The sequence below is a fragment of the Panthera pardus genome, unplaced genomic scaffold (assembly GCF_024362965.1).
Source record: "Panthera pardus isolate Hobbes unplaced genomic scaffold, ASM2436296v1 HiC_scaffold_17, whole genome shotgun sequence".
Lineage (NCBI taxonomy): Eukaryota > Metazoa > Chordata > Mammalia > Carnivora > Felidae > Panthera > Panthera pardus.
In genome coordinates, this window is record NW_026526732.1 from 123,580,777 (window position 1) to 123,599,557 (window position 18,781).

The 18,781-nt window shown below is 45.1% G+C and overlaps 1 protein-coding gene and 1 long non-coding RNA gene across 5 annotated transcripts in view; one reads left to right on the plus strand and one right to left on the minus strand.

Moving 5' to 3' along the window:
• The window catches only part of NEDD9 (neural precursor cell expressed, developmentally down-regulated 9), a 183,728-nt gene that overhangs the window by 154,722 nt on the left and 10,225 nt on the right, over nucleotides 1–18,781 (plus strand). For all 4 annotated transcript variants that reach the window (XM_019420119.2, XM_053904909.1, XM_053904910.1 and 1 more), the window contains one exon: nucleotides 318–764. In XM_019420119.2, coding sequence (XP_019275664.2) covers nucleotides 318–764 — 447 coding nt within the window. The remainder of the gene's footprint in view (nucleotides 1–317; nucleotides 765–18,781) is intronic.
• The window catches only part of LOC109249643 (uncharacterized), a 32,424-nt gene continuing 20,490 nt past the window's right edge, over nucleotides 6,848–18,781 (minus strand). The window contains exon 3 of the long non-coding RNA XR_002072689.2: nucleotides 6,848–6,926. This is a non-coding gene — a long non-coding RNA (uncharacterized LOC109249643). The remainder of the gene's footprint in view (nucleotides 6,927–18,781) is intronic.

Genomic DNA, 18,781 nt, shown 5'->3' on the forward strand with positions numbered 1-18,781 from the left:
AAAAATGTTTTGCGTAGTGAACTCTTTAACGGCGCTGCCCATAATTCCTTGGCACAGCAGCTACCGCTAGAGGAAAGAACTCTTGTGGTGTTCTGGGCTTTTCCGAGGAGGCAGTCTGATGTCATTGGTGGCAGACGCAGTACGTATGTATCTGTCTTTTGTCTGCACCATCTGTTCTTCTCCTTACAGACTATTGTTCACGTTCATTCTTCTCTCCTTCCCAGGAAGTGTGCCTCTCCATAAAAGCGTGGGATTTAGGTGTGAAAAAGGACCGAGCTAGAATTCTAACGCGATGTCCATCTGTTCTCTTCTTCTAGAATCTCATGGCAAGGGCCTTATATGACAACGTCCCGGAGTGTGCCGAGGAGCTGGCCTTCCGCAAGGGAGATATCCTGACTGTCATAGAACAGAACACAGGAGGACTGGAAGGGTGGTGGCTCTGCTCCTTACATGGTCGACAAGGCATTGTCCCCGGCAACCGGGTGAAGCTTCTGATCGGCCCCATTCAGGAGACCCCCTCCAGTCAGGACCAGCCTACTTCTGGACTCACGCACCAGACCTTTGGCCAACAGAAGCTCTATCAAGCGCCAAACCCACATGGCGGCCCTCGAGACACAATCTACCAAGTGCCACCTTCCTACCAACATCAGGGGATTTACCAAGTCCCCACTAGCCATGGTACCCAGGAACAGGATGTGTATCAATTACCGTCATCCGTGCAGAGAAGCGTTGGGGGGGCTAACGGCCCCCACTTAAGCAAAAAGGTGAGTGAGCGACCAACTGGATTTTTCTTCCTATTTATTTATGTTTCCGTTGCACTCAGAGAAATTGAAATGTTCCCAAAACAAGAACTTGAAACTGCCAAGAAGGAAGTATGTCTTCCAAAGAGTAAGTAGACCTCAATGCCTGATCTCGGGCACCAGCTTTGCGCCATTTTCCATTCATTGGTCAGCTAAACTTTGTTCCTGTGTCGTGATAAGTTCATGCGTCATTCCAGATCATACTGGATCATTCAGTTGTTTCTCTCTTTCTGATAGATCTGCTTTTATACTTAAGCTCTGCACTCAAATTGTTTCCAGTCTTTTCTGTTTCTTCCTTGAGTGGTACAAGGCACCAAATTTTGTACAAGTACAACGATGCAGAAAGGACTCTCCTTTCACCAAAAGCTGAATCATGACCCTGTTTGCTTGGCTGCACAAAGAACCCACCAGAAGTAAAGGGAGCAAAGGAGCTGGAAGTAGATCATACCTACCTACTTGTCCCACAGAGTTGTTAACTTCCAGATTGACCCATTTAAAACACAGAAATGCTAGCGAATTTAGAAAGGAGACATCCTCTTGTCCTTCAAGTAATTCCTATGATAATGCTTGAGCCGGTGGGCAAAAACAGGAGAGCTAGAATTTTTAGCAAAGCATCATGTTAAAAAAAAAAAAAAAAAGGAAGGAAGGAAGGACGTCTTCAGCACTCTGTATAATTCAAAATGCCACAATAATTTGAGATAAATAGAAATTTGTTAACCGAATTAATTTTAAGTATTTAGCATGTGTGTGTGTGTGTGTGTGTGTGTGTGTATTTAAGATTTTATTTTTTTAAGTAATCTTTATACCCAGTGTGGGTCTTGAACTCACAACCCCGAGATCAAGAGTCACATGCTCCTTTCATTTAGTATATTTTTGATGCTTGTGATACATTGGTGAATTAAACAGTGAACAAAGCCTTCATGATGCTTACATTGTAGAGCCCAAATTAAAAAACAAAACAAACAAACAAAAAAACTGTAATGTCAGGTGGAAATACACATGGGAAAGAAAATAATGTTGGTGAACTATGGGGGTGATAGCCAATACCAAGGCCACGCTTATGTAAACAGTACAACGGAGGCTTTTCTCTTTCTTTTACTGGCAAATTCCAAGGGTCTACAATGGGTCCTTTGAGGTTTGGTATTAAGAATGGACTGATTTAATGGAATAAGAAATAAGGGAAGACGCAGTTAGATAGCAGAACGAGCTTGCTGGCTCCAAGAATGCTACGTATACGTGTCCCCTGCCTCAAGAAAATCTAACACAAAGACTTTTAAAACCCATGTAAATTATGGAATGTCTATTTGCATGATAATGGAATGCTCTGTTGGACAAAAAAGGGGGGAGAATCACTGTTGGATTCCATAAATAACAAAGCCAAGAGTGTATTTCCAAATCACCTTTTATACAAAAGGAATGTATTACAAAACACTGCTCAGGAAGGGCGCCTGGGTGGCTCAGTCAGTTAAGTGGCGGGGCTCAGGTCATGATCTCACAGTTCATGAGTTTGAGCCCCGTGTCAGACGCTGCTGACGGCTCGGAGCCTGGAGCCTGCTTCAGATTCTCTGTCTCCCTCTCTCTCTGCCCCTCCACCAACTCGCGCTCTGTCTCTCTCTCTCTCAAAAAAATGAATAAACAGCAAAAAAAAAAAATTAAAACAAAAACACTGCTCAAGAGCACCTGTGTTGCATAAGCCGAGTAGCTGTATATTAGGAGAAATTCCTCAAGAAGTGGGCACTTGTCTTTTCCAAGACAATGATCGCTGTCTGGAGGCATGGCGACTTCACCATGACCTTTCAAAATCCTTCTTACCCCAGGAGCTTTAGATTCAAAGGGAAAGCCAAACCAAGCCTCCAGCTCCAGAGGGAAAAACAGAACAGTTGAAAGGTGTAACTCTAAATAAATAGCTTCTCTCATTCTTATTCCTGGTTGTTTGCACCTTAAAAATAGCTCTCCCTCATCTGAGCTAGCTTGAGGCGGACAAGGGAGGCCGAAACAGGAAATGCTTGGCTGAAAGGTGGTGGGGTCTAAACTTTCATCACAGTTTATTTTGGCAGGAAGGTGACATGTTTTCCTTTTTTAGACTCAACCTTTTTTAGCTCCAAGTCTGAAAAGTCCTTCAGACTTCTTCCCATTTTATTTGCTGTAACTGCACTGCAGCCCTGCTCCCTGGCCCTGCATCCTTTTAAAGGGGAGACACTTTGACCACGCCTTCCCTTGGATTGATGCTGGGGTGTGCGCTTGAGCTCAGAGTTTTGTTTGCTTAATTCCAAAATCTGTGGGACATTTTATGTTTAGCAAGAAGTAGGCGATTCCGGTAGGAGGAAGCCAGCTTCTGAATTGGACCTCTGCCAGTTCATATAGGGGGTGCAACCAGACGGGGGGTGGGGAGACCTTACCAGAACTGGGGAGTAGACAATGACTGCAGTGCTAAGCTTCGACCAGTGGGGGTCTGAAGTGGTAACGTGGCCACACAGATGGACTAGTCCTGGCTTCTCCCTGCCAAACACCAAGTGTTCTACAGAATATCTTGGCCTCACCTTGAAAGTCATTTTAGTGACTCTGGTTCCCTACACTGCCTGCCTCCATCCTGTCCACTGGGCCACTGGCGTGAACCCCCATGGGCTTGAGGAGGAAGAACCTCTTCCTTCCTTTCCTCTCCTTCTCTTCCTTCCTTCCTCTTCTCTCTCCCTCCCTCCCCCTTCCTTCTCTCTCTTGCTTGCTCTCGCTCCTGCTGTTTCTCTCTCTCCCTTCTTTCCCTTCCTTCCTTCCTTCCTCCCTTCCGTCCTTCCTCCCTTCCTTCCTTCCTCCCTTCCTTCCTTCCTCCCTTCCTTCCTTCCTCCCTTCCCCCCTTCCCCCCTTCCTTCCTTCCTTCCTTCCTTCCTTCCATCCTTCCATCCTTCCATCCTTCCTTCTTCCCTCCTGGTGGAGATGGCTTGGCTGCTCTAAAAAGATAATTTTAACCTTCTAGGCAATAATAGCTGCTTGAAAAACCTCTGTCAACATCCGCCTCTCTGTAGGAATCTTATCAGTGGGTGAGAATCACAGTACTGACTTAAGCCAAGGCCCCAGGAGTTAATCCGAGTGCAGCAAGAATCAGGAGGGCTTCTTGGGTTTTGTTTTTGTTTTGTCTTTGTTTTGAGTTCTCCTTGTAGCTGACTCGCTACAAGTTTTCTCTTTACTTTCCCATCTTTTAAAGGGTGATGAGCCTAGCGCTAGACGTTTCTGGTAGTTTAAGCGATGGTCCCTAAAAGCTGTTCCAGAAGAAAAAGAGGAGGGCAGTGGAGCTTATTCTAAACCACTAAAGAGAGCTTTTGGGGAACAAAAGAATCATCTGGAGAGGTAGGGAAGGTGAGTTGAAATGCAGATTTCCAGGCCGTCCTCACCAGGGATTCTATTCCTGGGGCCTGGGATCTGCCCTGGGGTGAGCTCCTCCACTAGTTCTGAGAGAGGGGATCCAGGACTTCATTTTGAGAAACTCTGTGAAGTGACCATGAGGGCGGTTGGCTGTGTTCCCATCTGATTGTGATGCGGGACTTTCCATAGTTAAAGATTCCCTTGATGTTGCTACAGAATATGGGCTTCAGGAGTTTTATCCACTAATGAATCATTTGAGAGGAAACACAAAATTCTGCCTTCTATCACTTCAGCTTTGCTCTTTGGCAACCTGCAGCCTCCACCCACCTAAGAAACCTCTACCCATCCCAACGACGTTACGTGACATGCACCACTTACTACGTCAGGGGCTAGAAAAAGAAGGATAAGGATATAATCCCCACCCTTTTACGAAACAAGACAGCATCCGTGTTGTGCCAAGAGCGTGGTCTTTGGCGTTAGGCTGACCCCTGACTCTCTTCCTTCGTAGCTGTCCATCCCTTGGCAAGTTACTCAACTTCCCCAGGCTTTTGTTTCTCCATCTGTGAAATGGGAACAATCACAACTGCCTCACAGAGTTCTTGTGAGAATTGAATACAACAGTCTACAGAAAGGATCTGGCCCGGAGCTGAACATAGCAGGGGGCTTAAAAAAATCAGTTCCTCTTCCTTGTTTGTCTTTCCTTTTCTCAGACTTTGTTTCGAAGGGCCTCAGCCCTGTTTGTGTTTCTGAATGTACATCAGATGGGCACGTACTTTATTGCTAGCACATATGCTGTTCCTTTGAGCGCGTGGCTCTCTCTTTGGTTCTACAAGAATTTTGCACGGAGTAGAAAAGAACGCTTAAAGTTATCTGGAAACCATATACACTGACACCTTTCTTAATTTCATTGGCCTTTTTCACTCTGCGTTTGTGTGCAGTGCCGTTTTATCCATGAGGCATTGCGGGCAGAATGCCCAGGGCCTACAAGAATGTTTGAGAGCTCAGATTAAAAAAAAAAAAAAAAAAAAAAATTGACTCCTAGGTATGACACACCAAGACTGCAAAGTGTAAATCAATAAACATTTACACAAATGTGCAGAAAGCCACTTAAGGTCAACCTCATTAATTGTTACATTTACGGCTCATAGCTATTTGATTATATTTGAAAACAATTTGTAGGTTAGATTCTTCTTGCTTTGCGAAGATTTCTAAATATGCCCTGTGATTGCCAAGAACTCACAGGCAATTTTAAATTAAATGAGTTACTCATAGTCCAATCATTTGGAAAGCTAAACTGTGTGTATTTTTTCATGTTCTCAATTTTTTACAAGTGACAGTTCTACTTAATAAGGGACTACGGTTGGGAGTGGAGCCCCCACACGTCTAAAAGCCTCTAAAATAGCCTCGTTTTTCTGCTTCACAGATCAGTTAAACTGCCATCTGAGTTGGTCCATTCTGTGCCTTGATCGGAATCGAGAACTATGCGTGTTTCTGATTACTTTCTGGACATGTCGCTTTTATTCCCAACTGATGGAATTAGGTCTGTTTTGCATCCTTCTGAAGATCAGTTTTGAGCTAAATTATAAGCTCCATAAAGGCAGGCAGGGTTCAAGGCTGCCATTTACTTATGTCATTTACATATACAGCATTTACTGCTATAGGCTGAGCTCATAGCCAAGTGTCAGCACACAGCTAACAGCCACTGAACGAATGAACAAGGCGGAAGCAAGAAACGAAGTGTCTAATTTGAGTTGACTTTTAAGTAAACTGAAAAGCGGTTCCGATCTTATCACCCATCGGACTATCACGCACTGTTCAAGTCTTATCACCCAGCTCATTACCATCTGTGGTGATTATGTGTCAGATTCCATATGGTAGTTTTCCCCCTAGAAGTGTCTTGGAGAATGCCACCATCTCTTTTCTGGAATTATAACCATCTATACACAACAAGTGAGCATTCAAAGCATGAATGATGTGAAGTTCAGCTTGTCTGAGAGCCTAGCTTTTACACATTTTGCCCAGCGGAGACAAGATTAGTTAACGCTTCTGTCCTCACCTAAAGAGGAGAACTGCACTTTTTTTTACTGAGGAGTAGAGCTGCCTTTGCATAATTCTGTTACTTACTGAGAATGCCTTCCCTCCTCTATTCTATCTGTAAACTCCTGTTCATCCTTTAAAGCCCATTTCAAGGTTCATCTCCTCTTACGGAGCGTCCTCTCTGCACACCAGCAGTTTTCTCCCTCCTCTGTGGTCCCCAGAATATGTTGTACTTTTCACTTAATCTCAAGGGAGCTCATGGGTTCATCAAAACACTAATGGCCTGCCATCACAATGTGTATGATGGGCTAGGCTGGAGCTAGTAATGCATTGGTGGTAGCACTCAGAAAACTCAAGTAACAGGGCGCCTGGGTGACTCAGTCGGTTAAATGTCCGACTTAGGCTCAGGTCATGATCTCGCAGTTCGTGGGTTTGAGCCCCGCGTCCGGCTCTGTGCTGACAGCTCAGAGCCTGGAGCCTGCTTCAGACTCTGTGTCTCCCTCTCTCTTCTGCCCCTCCCCTGCTCACACACTCTGTCTCTGTCTCTGTCTCTCTCTCTCTCAAAAATAAATAAACATTAAAAAAATTAAAGAAAACTCAAGTAACATTAAGGTTTATCTAGACCCCATTACATCATCTCTAAAAACCATTTCTTACCTTCCAAAATGGGACATGGCTGAATGTTGGCAGGAGATGATGAAAAGATTTTAGCCAGGTCTTCCGGGTCCATTCCTGAAAGGTAACATAAGAACCAGAAATAGATTCACTACAATATTTGTACCTTCTTAGACACTGAGTCATCATGAATTACACACACACACACACACACACACACACACACACACACACACACTCTAACCCAAAGCCATTGGTTAGGGAACCGAGGATTTCCCATATTGGGATTTGAAGCATTGTGAAATCTGGTTGCTCACGGCAACACTCCGTTACCAGCCAACTAACTCCTATACATTAGCAGTATGATTTGTCTATCAACAAGTAAAAATAGATTTAGAGGAAATGAAATCTCCCCAGGAAGATAAACTCTGACTTCACCTCACTTTCCTTTGTTGCCTTCTTATACACACACACACACACACACACACCCTGAAAAACAGCAGGGAGAATCAGAGTTTGACAGGGCACTAGGTACATCTGGTTTCTTCATTTATAAACTCAATGAAGTATGACTATGTTTCAGAATTGTGCATCGCTATATAAAGATAATCCAAATTTAAACGATTTTCCCCCTCAATACATGGCTCCAGGGTCTGTGTGGAGAAGTGAACGTTCATCTAAAATCCCTACCCACAAGGGTCAAGATGAATTTTAAATCTTACACAGAACTGGAGGTCCTTGAGCACTTAGGGGCAGGACTTTATGAGCTTACTTTGAAAATGAGAAGTCTCTCCTCCCAGCCGAGCCACCCACGCCGGGGGAATGAGCAAACTGTAACACCTCCCTAAAAATGTACAAAGGTCTTTTTTTGTTTGTTTGGTCAATGCCAAGGCCTTCTAACTCAGTTGCAGTTTGTCACAAAGCTTAGAGATAGTATATATTTCTATGAATGCATTAGCAACTCCTTAGGAACCCACACCAAAGCAAACAAAGGTAATTTTCTTTCCTTTTTCAATGATTTCATGCTATGTGAATGTGCTTATCACAGTGCATAGGTCAGATATTGTGTGTGGTATGATGTCTGGCTGAGTGGATAATGCTGTATTTGTGAGGGAAAGGAAAGAATGCATTTGTTTATTTGATTTGATGATAAAACCGAGACTTAATATTGGTTGAACGCATCTTTAAAAGCAGGCTTATGTTGGGGTGCCTGGGTGGCTCAGTCGATTAAGCGTCCCACTCTTGGTTTCAGATTAGGTCATGATCTCATGGTTCGTGAGATCAAGCCCCGTGTCAGGCTCTGTACAGATAGGAACTTGCTTGGGATTCTCTCTCTCTCTCTCCCTCTCTCTCTGCCCCTTCCCTGCTCTCTCTCTCTCTCAAAATAAATAAACTTAAAAAATAACAGCCTCGTGTGGGTGCCTTGTGGAAAAAGCTAGATGCCGTCAGAAGTACACTTGCTTCTCAAGAGTGCCACCCACCCAGTTGTCAAGGGACACTTCTAGAGAGGTATGCTGCTCCTGTTGAAGGAGTCAGGGTGTGACTCACTTAGGACAATGTGTCTCCTCTAAAAGTTCTATGTAACTCCAGTAATATCTGTAGAGTACCAAGGAATCCTCTGTTTAAAGGGACTCCAGAGAAGGTCCATTCTTGAAGCAAAGAATCTTCGGCAATGCCATAATCACATCTGATTTATCGGAGTAAATTTTATTTGGTTTTCTTAAAGCAGAGTGTGCTTAAACGAATTATTTATCATAATAGCTATTTATTTTCAAATGCACCACCAACTGACTGCATGGCCTTTAGCATGCTATCAAGTGGCTCATTTTTCAAGATAGTTGTAGAACTAAAGTGGGGGTAACCCAAAAGTGCCCTGGAGCCCTGGCTCCTTGTTAGGGACCTTATATCCATAATCTCATCTGATCTTCTCAAGAGCCTCATAAGATGTTCATTACGACCTCATTTTACAGGGGAGGAATCTGAAGTCTGAGAGGTTAGTTAACTTGTTGAAGGACATCCCTCTAGTAAGAGGCAGCATTGATATTTGAACTCACATCTGTCCAGCTAACGGTTGATGTTGCCCAGCCCTAAAATAGGAAGGCATGTTTAGGACACTTTATCAGCAGTTCCAGCTCATCAGAGTCCTGGGTGCTAAACAGCATCCACTGGGCCAGGAAGAATGAAAGGCACTTCGGAAGGCTCCCATCCCAGATCAGGAGAGTAGCCTCCGTGCTGAGGGAATGTGGATTTAGGAAGGTGGGAAATTCCCACCGCCCAGGTACAGTGGTCAGTTTCATGGCAGGCTGATCCAGAAGTCCTGAGCAGATGATTAAGGGGATGTAAAGACCGTGGTACCACCGAGAACATTGCTGTGCTGGATTTCTCTCTCATTGGAAATACCACCTTGTCACATGACTTCAAATTGGTCCCAATGGAGGACTTCATGTAACCAGACACAATTGTCCCCGTTTATCTGCCATTTTGCTCTCACGATTTCTGTTACCCATGGCCAATCACGGTCCGGAAGCAAATGATCCTCCTTGTCACATACTGACATTCCCCTCACCTGACATCTCTTCACGTAGGCATTTTATCATCTCACATCATTCTCAGAAGGGTGCGTACAGTACAATAGGAATATTCTGAGAGAAGGAGACCACACTCACATAACTTTTATTATAGCATATCATTATAATTGTTCTATTTTGTTATTGTTGTTGTTAATCTCTGACTATGACAAATTGATAAATTAAACTTTATCATAGGTATGTATGTACAGGAAAAACATAGTATATATATAGGGCTCGGTACTAGCCATGGTTTCAGGCACCCACTGGTAGTGGGGGGGGGGGGGAGGTCTTGGAACACATTCACAAGGGATGAGGGGAGACTGCTGTATAGTTAAATCTCCCAGAATGGTCTTGCCAGGGAGAGGGGACCCCCCCAAAATTTAAGATACCCAGATTTCAAGTTTTGCTTCTCAAGCAAGGAAGTGAGTTTCTTTGTGAAATTGGGAAAGTACTAAATTCCTAGTAAATTTCTAATCTGTCTTGCTAATGTCAGCAACAGGAACACTGAGAAAAGTAGTATGTGCCCAGCCAACCAGGTTCTCATTTACTTTGCTGTCATTAACCGTCTGAATAACCTCTCTGAACTTCAGTTCCCTGAACTGTGAAATGGGGAGTAGGGTTGAATTGTCTCTAATGGTCTTTGCTAAAATTTTATGATCCAGATATCCTTATCTGATTCTTTCCCAGAGTCACTTGAAAAGTTTAATAAAGTGACTTGACCTCAAGATTCTTTAAAACACAACACAAAACAGGGGCGCCTGGGTGGCTTGGTCGGTTAAGCGTCCGACTTCAGCTCAGGTCATGATCTCACGGTCCGTGGGTTCGAGCCCGCGTCGGGCTCTGGGCTGACAGCTCAGAGCCTGGAGCCTGTTTCAGATTCTATGTCTCCCTCTCTCTCTCTGCCCCTCCCCTGTTCATGCTCTGTCTCTCTCTGTCTCAAAAGTAAATAAATGTTAAAAAAAAAATTAAAAAAAAAAAACACAACACAAAACAACAACAACAAAAACAAGACACGCAGGCACTGATATAAATTTCGAGCTGACTCCCTACGTTTTGGCCAATCTTTTTACTCTTCCTGTAGGAGGCAGTCCACCTTCCCATCTAGAAATCGCAGTCACCTCTAGAAGATTGAGCTGTGGCGACAGAAGGCAGGGAACAGGTGGAACACAGGAGGGAGGGTAGGGGTATGCTGAGCCAGGGAGAATCAGAGTTCTCACCCTGTCCCCCTACGTGGGAACATTTCCAGAGAGCGTCTTGTTAAGGAGAACTGTCTTCCCTGCTTTGCTACCAAAAGCTAAGAGAGTGTTTCATCCTAGACCTTGTCATTTTCTTCCCATTTTCCTGTGTTTAATCTTCTCGAATAAGGCAGAGGCCCTTGGTGGGTCAGGTGTCTCTCGAAGCGACATCCCTGCCGCAGAACCAAGTTCTGCCACGTGCGTGGTTTGTTCCATCAGCCATTGCATCTTGTCTCCCAGTGAAGCCGTGGGAGGAACCGAGAGCGCTAGGCATTTGGGTCTAGAAATTCTCATGCCTTGATCCCTTTCCATAATCACATCCGCTTCAGGGCGGTCTATGAGCATCTCTCTAAAATGCATTTCAGGGGCGCCTGGGTGGCTCAGTCAGTTGAGCGTCCGACTTCGGCTCAGGTCACGATCTCACAGTCTGTGGGTTCGAGCCCCGCGTCAGGCTCTATGCTGACAGCTCAGAGCCTGGAGCCTGTTTCCAATCCTGTGTCTCCCTCTCTCTCTGCCCCTTCCCCAGTCTCACTTTGTCTCACTCTGTCTCTCAAAAATAAATAAATAAATATTAAAAAAAATTTTTTTTTAAATAAATAAAATGCATTTCAAAATCTAGATTTAGTGCTCAGTGGCCTGTTGCATTTATTTGGACATCAAAAGAACCAGAATGCCCATGCCGTTACAGTTCTCAAAGAGCATTTCGGTCCGCGGCATATAAAAAATGACTGGGGCACCCAGCTCTGTCACGGGTCACGTTCGGCTTTGTCCAGAGGAAGACCTCAGCCCCTGAGGAGCCCCGACGTCACTTCCCACCATGTCCTTTCACGTTAAATCCTTCTAGCTGCTCTTTGGCGTTTGGTCCCTCCATAACTAAATATTGCTTTAGCACTTGCTGCACAAAGAGCTTCCAGAAAGCAGCAGGGGAGGCATGCTAGAGGCTTGACAATCGGGGCACTGTTTCCATTGAGTGTTTGGCCTCCTCAATGCTGTGTCCAATGAAAGTGACCCAAGAGCCCCGTTCCACTTCTGAGCCTTCGGTCGTGACTTTCTCCTCATTTGGAAAAAGAGACTGGCCGCGACGTAGACTGGCTCGCAAAAGGCTTGGTTCTCGCATGAAATCAGATGTCGAGATGCCTTTAAAGGAAAGTAAATCACCGCCCAAATACAGAGGGGGAGAAACCTCCATGAGCACAAGAGAAGCATTAGGAAGGGTAACCTGTGCACTTGGCCCGTGAGGGTGTAGTTTTAAGGCCAGACTGCGTTTTCATTATATTGTTGCTGTGCGAATAATAAATGAGCTCACTGCTACACCCAAGCTGGGCAGAGAGAATTTATAGAGAATTAATAAATCCAGTGTAGGCAACATGTGGTCTTTCCTCCCGTCATAGAAAAGAAACTAGTAATCTTGGATTTTAAACAGACAGACCTCTATAACTTTGCACTTTCGGAAACCTGGATCCAACTTCTAATGGGCAGGCAGTGATAATAGTGATGTTTCTCTTCCTAAGGGTTTTCTTTAAAGGGAAAGGGTCACACAGTTCATGGGCTTTAAGACAAAGAGGTTGTTATAAGATCTCATAAATACTGTGGGGGTTCTGTTCATGCTTTTTAAGGGCATTTACGTGAAAGAAGTCCTTTCCAGCAAGCAGTCTGAGAAATCTAAAGACTCTCGTTAATGCATGAAACCCAGCGATAGTATAAATAAAACAGGGGGCTCGGGGAGATTAGAGCTCGAAAGGAAGCAATCTAATTTTGCTTTCCACATAAGCCGAAACAAAGAGAAAAAATGCAAATGGCTGACTGCTAATTGGTGAGGCCTACTTTTGAATTCAGACAACCTCAGGTACTGTTAACGGTGAAGTTATAAATCTGTAGTGTAATTATTATGGCACAGCAGTACTTTTTAACTTCTCCTCGATTACTCATTATATTTCCTGAGCACCACCTGGGTTGCCTAGTTCTTGACTAGGCCCTGGGGCGGAACACCAGGAGCCCGTTCCACACGTTCCTGCTCTGCTAGATTGATGGGAAAACTCCACTGGTCAATTTTCAAGGCATTATCTGGATATCAGGAGAAAGGATTGTGTCATTCTGGCCATTGCTGATGTTGCTTTGGAATGTAGAGACTTAGACCCAGAGAATTAAATCATGGGACACAGCAACTAGGACAGTTACAAAAGATGCCTCCCTCCCCTTCCACGCGGGATTTCCTGTTATTCTTTAAAAATTCTGTTAAAGTTGGGGAACCTGGGTGGCTCAGTCAGTTAGGCATCCGACTTCAGCTCAGGTCATGACCTCACGGTCCGTGAGTTCGAGCCCCACGTCAGGCTCTGTGCTGACAGCTCAGAGCCTGGAGCCTGCTTCTCATTCTGTGTCTCCCTCTCTCTCTGCCCTCCCACGCTCACTCTCTGTCTCAAATAAATAAACATTTCAAAAAGAAAAGGTGAAAAAGAAAATTCTGTTAAAGCTATACAAAATTACATTTTTGTGATTTTTGTAACTTTTGAAACAGGCATCTCTCAAATGCAGAAGTATGAGCAATAATATTGGTAATAATACTCCAGAACAGTTCACCTGTGCTCCTCCCCATCCTATCTCAGTCCCTCATCTGTTCCACCCAATTCTTTCTGTCAAACAGTAGGATTTTTCCGCTTCCTTTGCACTGTTTCTGTTCTTCCTTATGGTTGCCGGTAGCATGGCAGGAGGGAAGGAAACAAAACAGGGTTGAGTGTTGGAGGAGAGAGATGAGAAGTTGCCATAAGTGGTGAGCGGTAGGGCTGGCGTCAGAAGGAAGCATGGCAGAACATGGCAGGAACTGAGACCCTATTAATCAGCTCCCATAGGATTCTCAGGGCGAGGAGGGTCTGCCTTCATGATTGGCACAGCCTGTTCCCTCCCGCCTCCCATGGCGTGCCAATGAACTGGTGGCCTGCAGCTGAGAAGCTAACATCTCCCTCACCCCAGGGCCTCCACAGCAGCTACGCCCCACTCCCAGGCACCTGCCAGCTGGCTCCCCTTTCAGGGGGTAGAGTGGATGCCCAAGGAGACCTTGCTGAGACCTTGGCCCCATTGATATCATGTGAGCAGGAGTTGTTCTGAGAGAAAGTGTTTTCTTCTAGACATTCCAGTTGGGAATGTGCCCTACTTCTTGGTGAGATCCTCTTGATAAACCCGGCTTGTGATCTTCCACTGAAAAGACCTTGTCTGAAGAAAAATTCAATAAGGTGTCCTGGGCTTGGGACCTCCATGTTTCTCTTGGATAGTAGGTTTATTTTGAAGTCTCATAAAGCGTGTTTTCTCCTGGGGTTCTCCACTGAAGTGTCTTGGGCTGTTATGGTGATAACTGTGACAATGACAATACTGATATGACCACAGTAAAATGGTCACCCAAGTAAATCTACTGATGGTCATCAAGAACCAAAGTCTCTTGTCACTTACTGCTTTGATTTGAAATTCCCATTGCCTCATAGACCTCACTAGGAACAGTCTATGCTTTGTAAAGATTAATTTATTTCTATTTGACTTATATCTCACTGATTAAATCTTGTTTGCTCCCGTGGTTTAATCATAAAACATTGTGAAAGCAAACAGCCTCGAAGTCTGTGATCACTAAGACACAGACCACATCCTCATCATATAAGGAAGAAAACAAGAATCCTCTGTTGTTTCTCTTCTTCCATTGTCTTGTCTCCTGTATTCCTGGTTATCTTTGCATAGTGGACATTGTATTTTTGAATATTTGTAAGAAATAATTTAAAGCCCATAAAGATGTTCTCTAATTCCAGACAGGATTTTCTTTCCTTCTGCCAGCCTCACAGCCACACATAAATCTAATTTCAGGCTTTGAAATGTTCTTACCAACCCCAGTGAGTGAAAACCTGGCTTTAGCTGGTGCAAGGGTGGGTTCCCTTCTGGGTTAACTCTGACTTTTACATGCAGCCCTTAGGATCCCAACCCAAAGAGGGGATGGGTATCAGAGTCTCATCCTTGGTGAGCCCTAGAGTCTGATACCCCACTCACCCAAAGAAGCAGTGAAAAGACACACTGTGGCCTCTCCGACGCCTGTCCCAGATCAACAAATGCCACCAGGAAAAAAAGCAGCCTCAAAATTTGGGCTTACCTCTGGGGCCACTTCAGCATCCAACGGTTGATTTTGGCTCAGGTCACAATCTCACTGTTCGTGAGATAGAGCCCTGCGTCAGGCTCCTCACGGACAGTGTAGAACTCTCTCTCTCTTGGAGATTCTCTTGGAATTCTCTCTCTCCCTCTCTCTGCCCTCCCCTGGCTTGTGCATGCACACATGTGTGCACTCTCTCCCTCTTTCAAAAATAAATAAACTTTAAAAAAAAAATTGGGGCTTACCTCTATGAGTTCCTTCTCTACTCCCAAATTTGGACCTGATAACTCTTTACTATCTTGTAGTGCTTTAATGCTATTAAGAAGATTTTTAGTATCTTTTCCTCATTTTTTTAAAAGCTGTCTTCAGTAGGATGATTGATCTGAATTCCCTGGTCCACAATTTAAGTCCAAAAGTGGAATCTGTATAATGCAGGTGACAATTATAATAAAAACAACTAAGGCTTAAGGGGTTTACTCTATGCCGGGTACCTTATGTCCTTGATCACATTTAATACACTAATAGGCTATAAGTATTATTATTTCCATTCTACTAATAAGGAAACTGGCTTCAAATGGACAGATGCCTTGGTCATGCTCTCACGTGTGCTAGAGTCAGCCTGCCTGAGTCCAGCTTATATTTTCAGTCACTCCCCCCATCAGATCTAATCCTTCTTTCAAGGAGCTAAAGACCTAGTGTGGCCATGGCCTTTGACACTCAGCTTCTCGTGACACATGTCAGAAGTCCTGTTCCTTTCCATTGTATTTTCCTTCCAATATTAAGGTAAAATGCAGAGTTTGTTTTGATTTCTTTTTGCCAGACCTCCCCCCCCGCCACCCGCCATATGTTTCTAGCATGTGGCTGAGAAGAACGCAGATGTTCATGTCACACACGGGCTCTAGACCGGGGAAAAGGAAACCAGCTAGCAGTCCTTGTTGGCCTCCAGTTGTGGTTTGTACCAAGTAGTGGTGTAGGCGATCATTCTTCCATGGTTTCTGATTTCTCGATTGGATCTAAGATTCACTCAGCTTTTTTGGCTTCTTCACTTGCCTGACGTTACCGCATGGCTGATCCAGCCAGCTCTGCCCCTTATCCCATGAGTCCCACTCATCCTCGAGCTGACTCACCTGGACACCAACCTTATCCCATACAGGCAGACCTTGTTTTCTGCCCTGGCCAGTTCCACACCATCTTGCTTAAGAAAAGCCTTGAGTTTTCCTGTAGTTTGTTAATATCTTCAGCCAATGCATTTATCCAAGGCCTGCTGTAGTCAAGGCCCTGTACTAGGCCCTGCAGTCTCCACCGTGCTGAGAGAGGAAATGAGGTGCCATGAAACAGACCACGAGTGATAAGTACCATTAGGAGAGGCATGGATAACATGCTTGGGGAGTTCTCAGGAGGGAGGTATTATGTCCGTCTGGAAAGCCCTGATGGGAGAGGCACTCAGCTTAGCCTTGAAGGTTGAATGAAATTTGAACATGAGGAAAGGAAGGAGAACACCTGGCACGAAGATACAGCGTGGGTGAAGGCACAGAGGTTCGACACGCAGGGCACGTGTACGAAACGGTGTGGTTCCGTCTTGCCGAGGCATGGAGTCCGTGAAGAGCTTTTTGGGCCCTGTGCTCAGAGGCTTTCAAGATATTAAAGGGAGGATGGCAGAAATACACAGATGAAGGCAAGAGCGGCCCCCTGGGGGCCAGAGATATGTTTAGCTTGGCCAAGACGCCGCTTGAAATATTTGAGCCAATTCTGGAAATCGGATTTCACGTTAAAAAAAATAATAATAATCCAGACTTCCGGCTTCTCCTGAAAATTCGAGAGACTCGGCAACGTGGGGTGCATTTTTTCAGGGTGGCGGTTGGCGGGAGCCAAGCAATGGCCGCTTTCCATCCGGAGGGCGTGAGTTCTGTCTCCCCAGCACAGAATCCCAGCCTGTTTCTTCCTTCACCGCACCTGCTCAGCCCCGCAGGTATCTAAGTGTGAGGCCCTCGTTGGCTACAGGGGTAGGAATAAGCCCACGCCAAAGGCTGTCTAGTGTGAGTGGCGCTGCCCAAGGACCCCTCTTCCAGCTCTCTGACTCACACGTGCTGGTTGTTAGTGTTCCCTGGCCCTTGCTGCCACCCCAAACACAGGCTCCTCTGCTCTAAAACGTCAGCATGCGTGGCTCTCAAAATTATGAGACCTGGAGGTACTTACAGCATCTCTGAAAGCAGCTCTTGGCGCCCAGGATCTGATGCTGAAAACGGTGTGAATCCAACGGGTCAAAGTGTGGGGTGGGGTGTGCCCTGTGTTTGCTTGTTTTTATGCAAAGCACATTCATTGGAGAGTGAACCTAACCCCAGTCCCTGGACTTTGGATACCACCCTGCTAGGACCCGGCCTGGGAGATTTATTAAACGGGCTATTCCTTTCCTAACTGTCTACATCTGCCCCTTCTTCTCTGCCTCAGAACTCTTCTCAAAGCGTCCACCTTCAGACTCTTCAGTTAGTTGACAAGAACGGAGTACTAACAGCTGAGAAGCTATCAGATTCCTCATGGGACAGAAAATTCGTAGTTGGGAAATGCAAATCCTCTGCCAAGGTCATCGGGAAAGGGGTGGCAGTAGCCATTGTCAGAGAGCCCCAGAATTCCCCTTTTTAGCCCCGTTTGCATCAACTCTAAGGAACTAAGGGGTCGATTGGGTAGCTCCTGAGGCTAAGCCCTTGTAACTAGAGATAAATGTGCAGAATAAAAGGAATGCACAAAAGAAAAACTGACGGAGGAAAAAAAGGAAACGAAAAGCCTGACTTCATTTCATTGAGGAAAATAGTTTTGATGTGCCCTTTGTGCCCATTGTCCATCAAAGCCTTGCCGTGCAAATGCCCAGGAGTGTGCCTCCGAAATTCACATCCTCTTAGCTAGACCTTGGTGTTCCTCCTAGGCTGAGGTTCAGTAATTCTGGGGCCCTAGAAAGGTTGTTTTTTTTTGTTTTTTTTTTTTTTTTTTTGTACTGTGTCAAGCGGGAAGAAAAGGTCTTATGACCACAAAACTGGATACTTTGTAAGGTACAGAACAGTCAGCACTTTCCTCCGAGGAGAGAACACACAATTGGCATCAAAGTCGCCCAAGCAACGGGTTGAGGAGGACAGTGTCCAAAAGTAGAAGACTTCCAGCTCCTCGTACCTGCAGACGTCACAGAGTGGGTCGCGGTATGCCGTGGATGTGTCCGACCAGATGCAGAACGCGGGTCCCATTTAAAGGCTATTTGTGGACCGGTGTGAATTAGATGGTACCATGGGGAATGCTGGAATGGGGGGAGAGATTGTATTTTGTTGGCTTCTTCCCCCTGTGGTTTTCACCATCTGTTTCTTTTAATGCATAAACAAGGCAAATGACTGGTTTGGAATGCAAAGTTTTTAAAAACCAGATGACCACAGGCATCCTCTAAATGAGAAAGAGAGAGCGAGTTGAGGTTCTGTGACATTTGTCAGGAAGTGAGATGTTAAATACCGGGAAGCACTAATGCTCACTGCCAGGGAAAATCCACAGAGGCAAGGAAAAGCTTTGTCTATGACCCTGCCTTTCCGACGTCTTGCCATACGTTTACATTTCACCCGGGACTATTTTCAGACACCGGCACCACCCCCCCTCTATCTCCCAGCTCCCCCTTCCCATCTTTAAACTAAAGATGGAACCACTCAGCTGGCCTTCAGCATAACCAGCCTTGGTTTTCCATTAGCATTATTACTATCTTGGCAACCTTGGGCAGAATCCACTCTGAGCAACTTTCAGACTGAACAAAAGCTGTGTTGTTGCACAGGTTCTATTACAAAGCCAAAATAGAGAGCTATAAATAGAGAGGCTGATGAGATAGACTCCAAGAAGATACTTCATTTCTCTCCTGGACAATAGTGAGTGGGGGGGAAAAATTATCTAAGGGCACTAGGAACACAGTGTGTTTTTCTTGAGCAAAGGGCATGCCGCTTTTAAAAGGAAGATTTGCTATGCACAATACAGTGGCCACTCTATAAATGGTTCTGTATGCTCCATGCCAACAAGCCTTAAAGC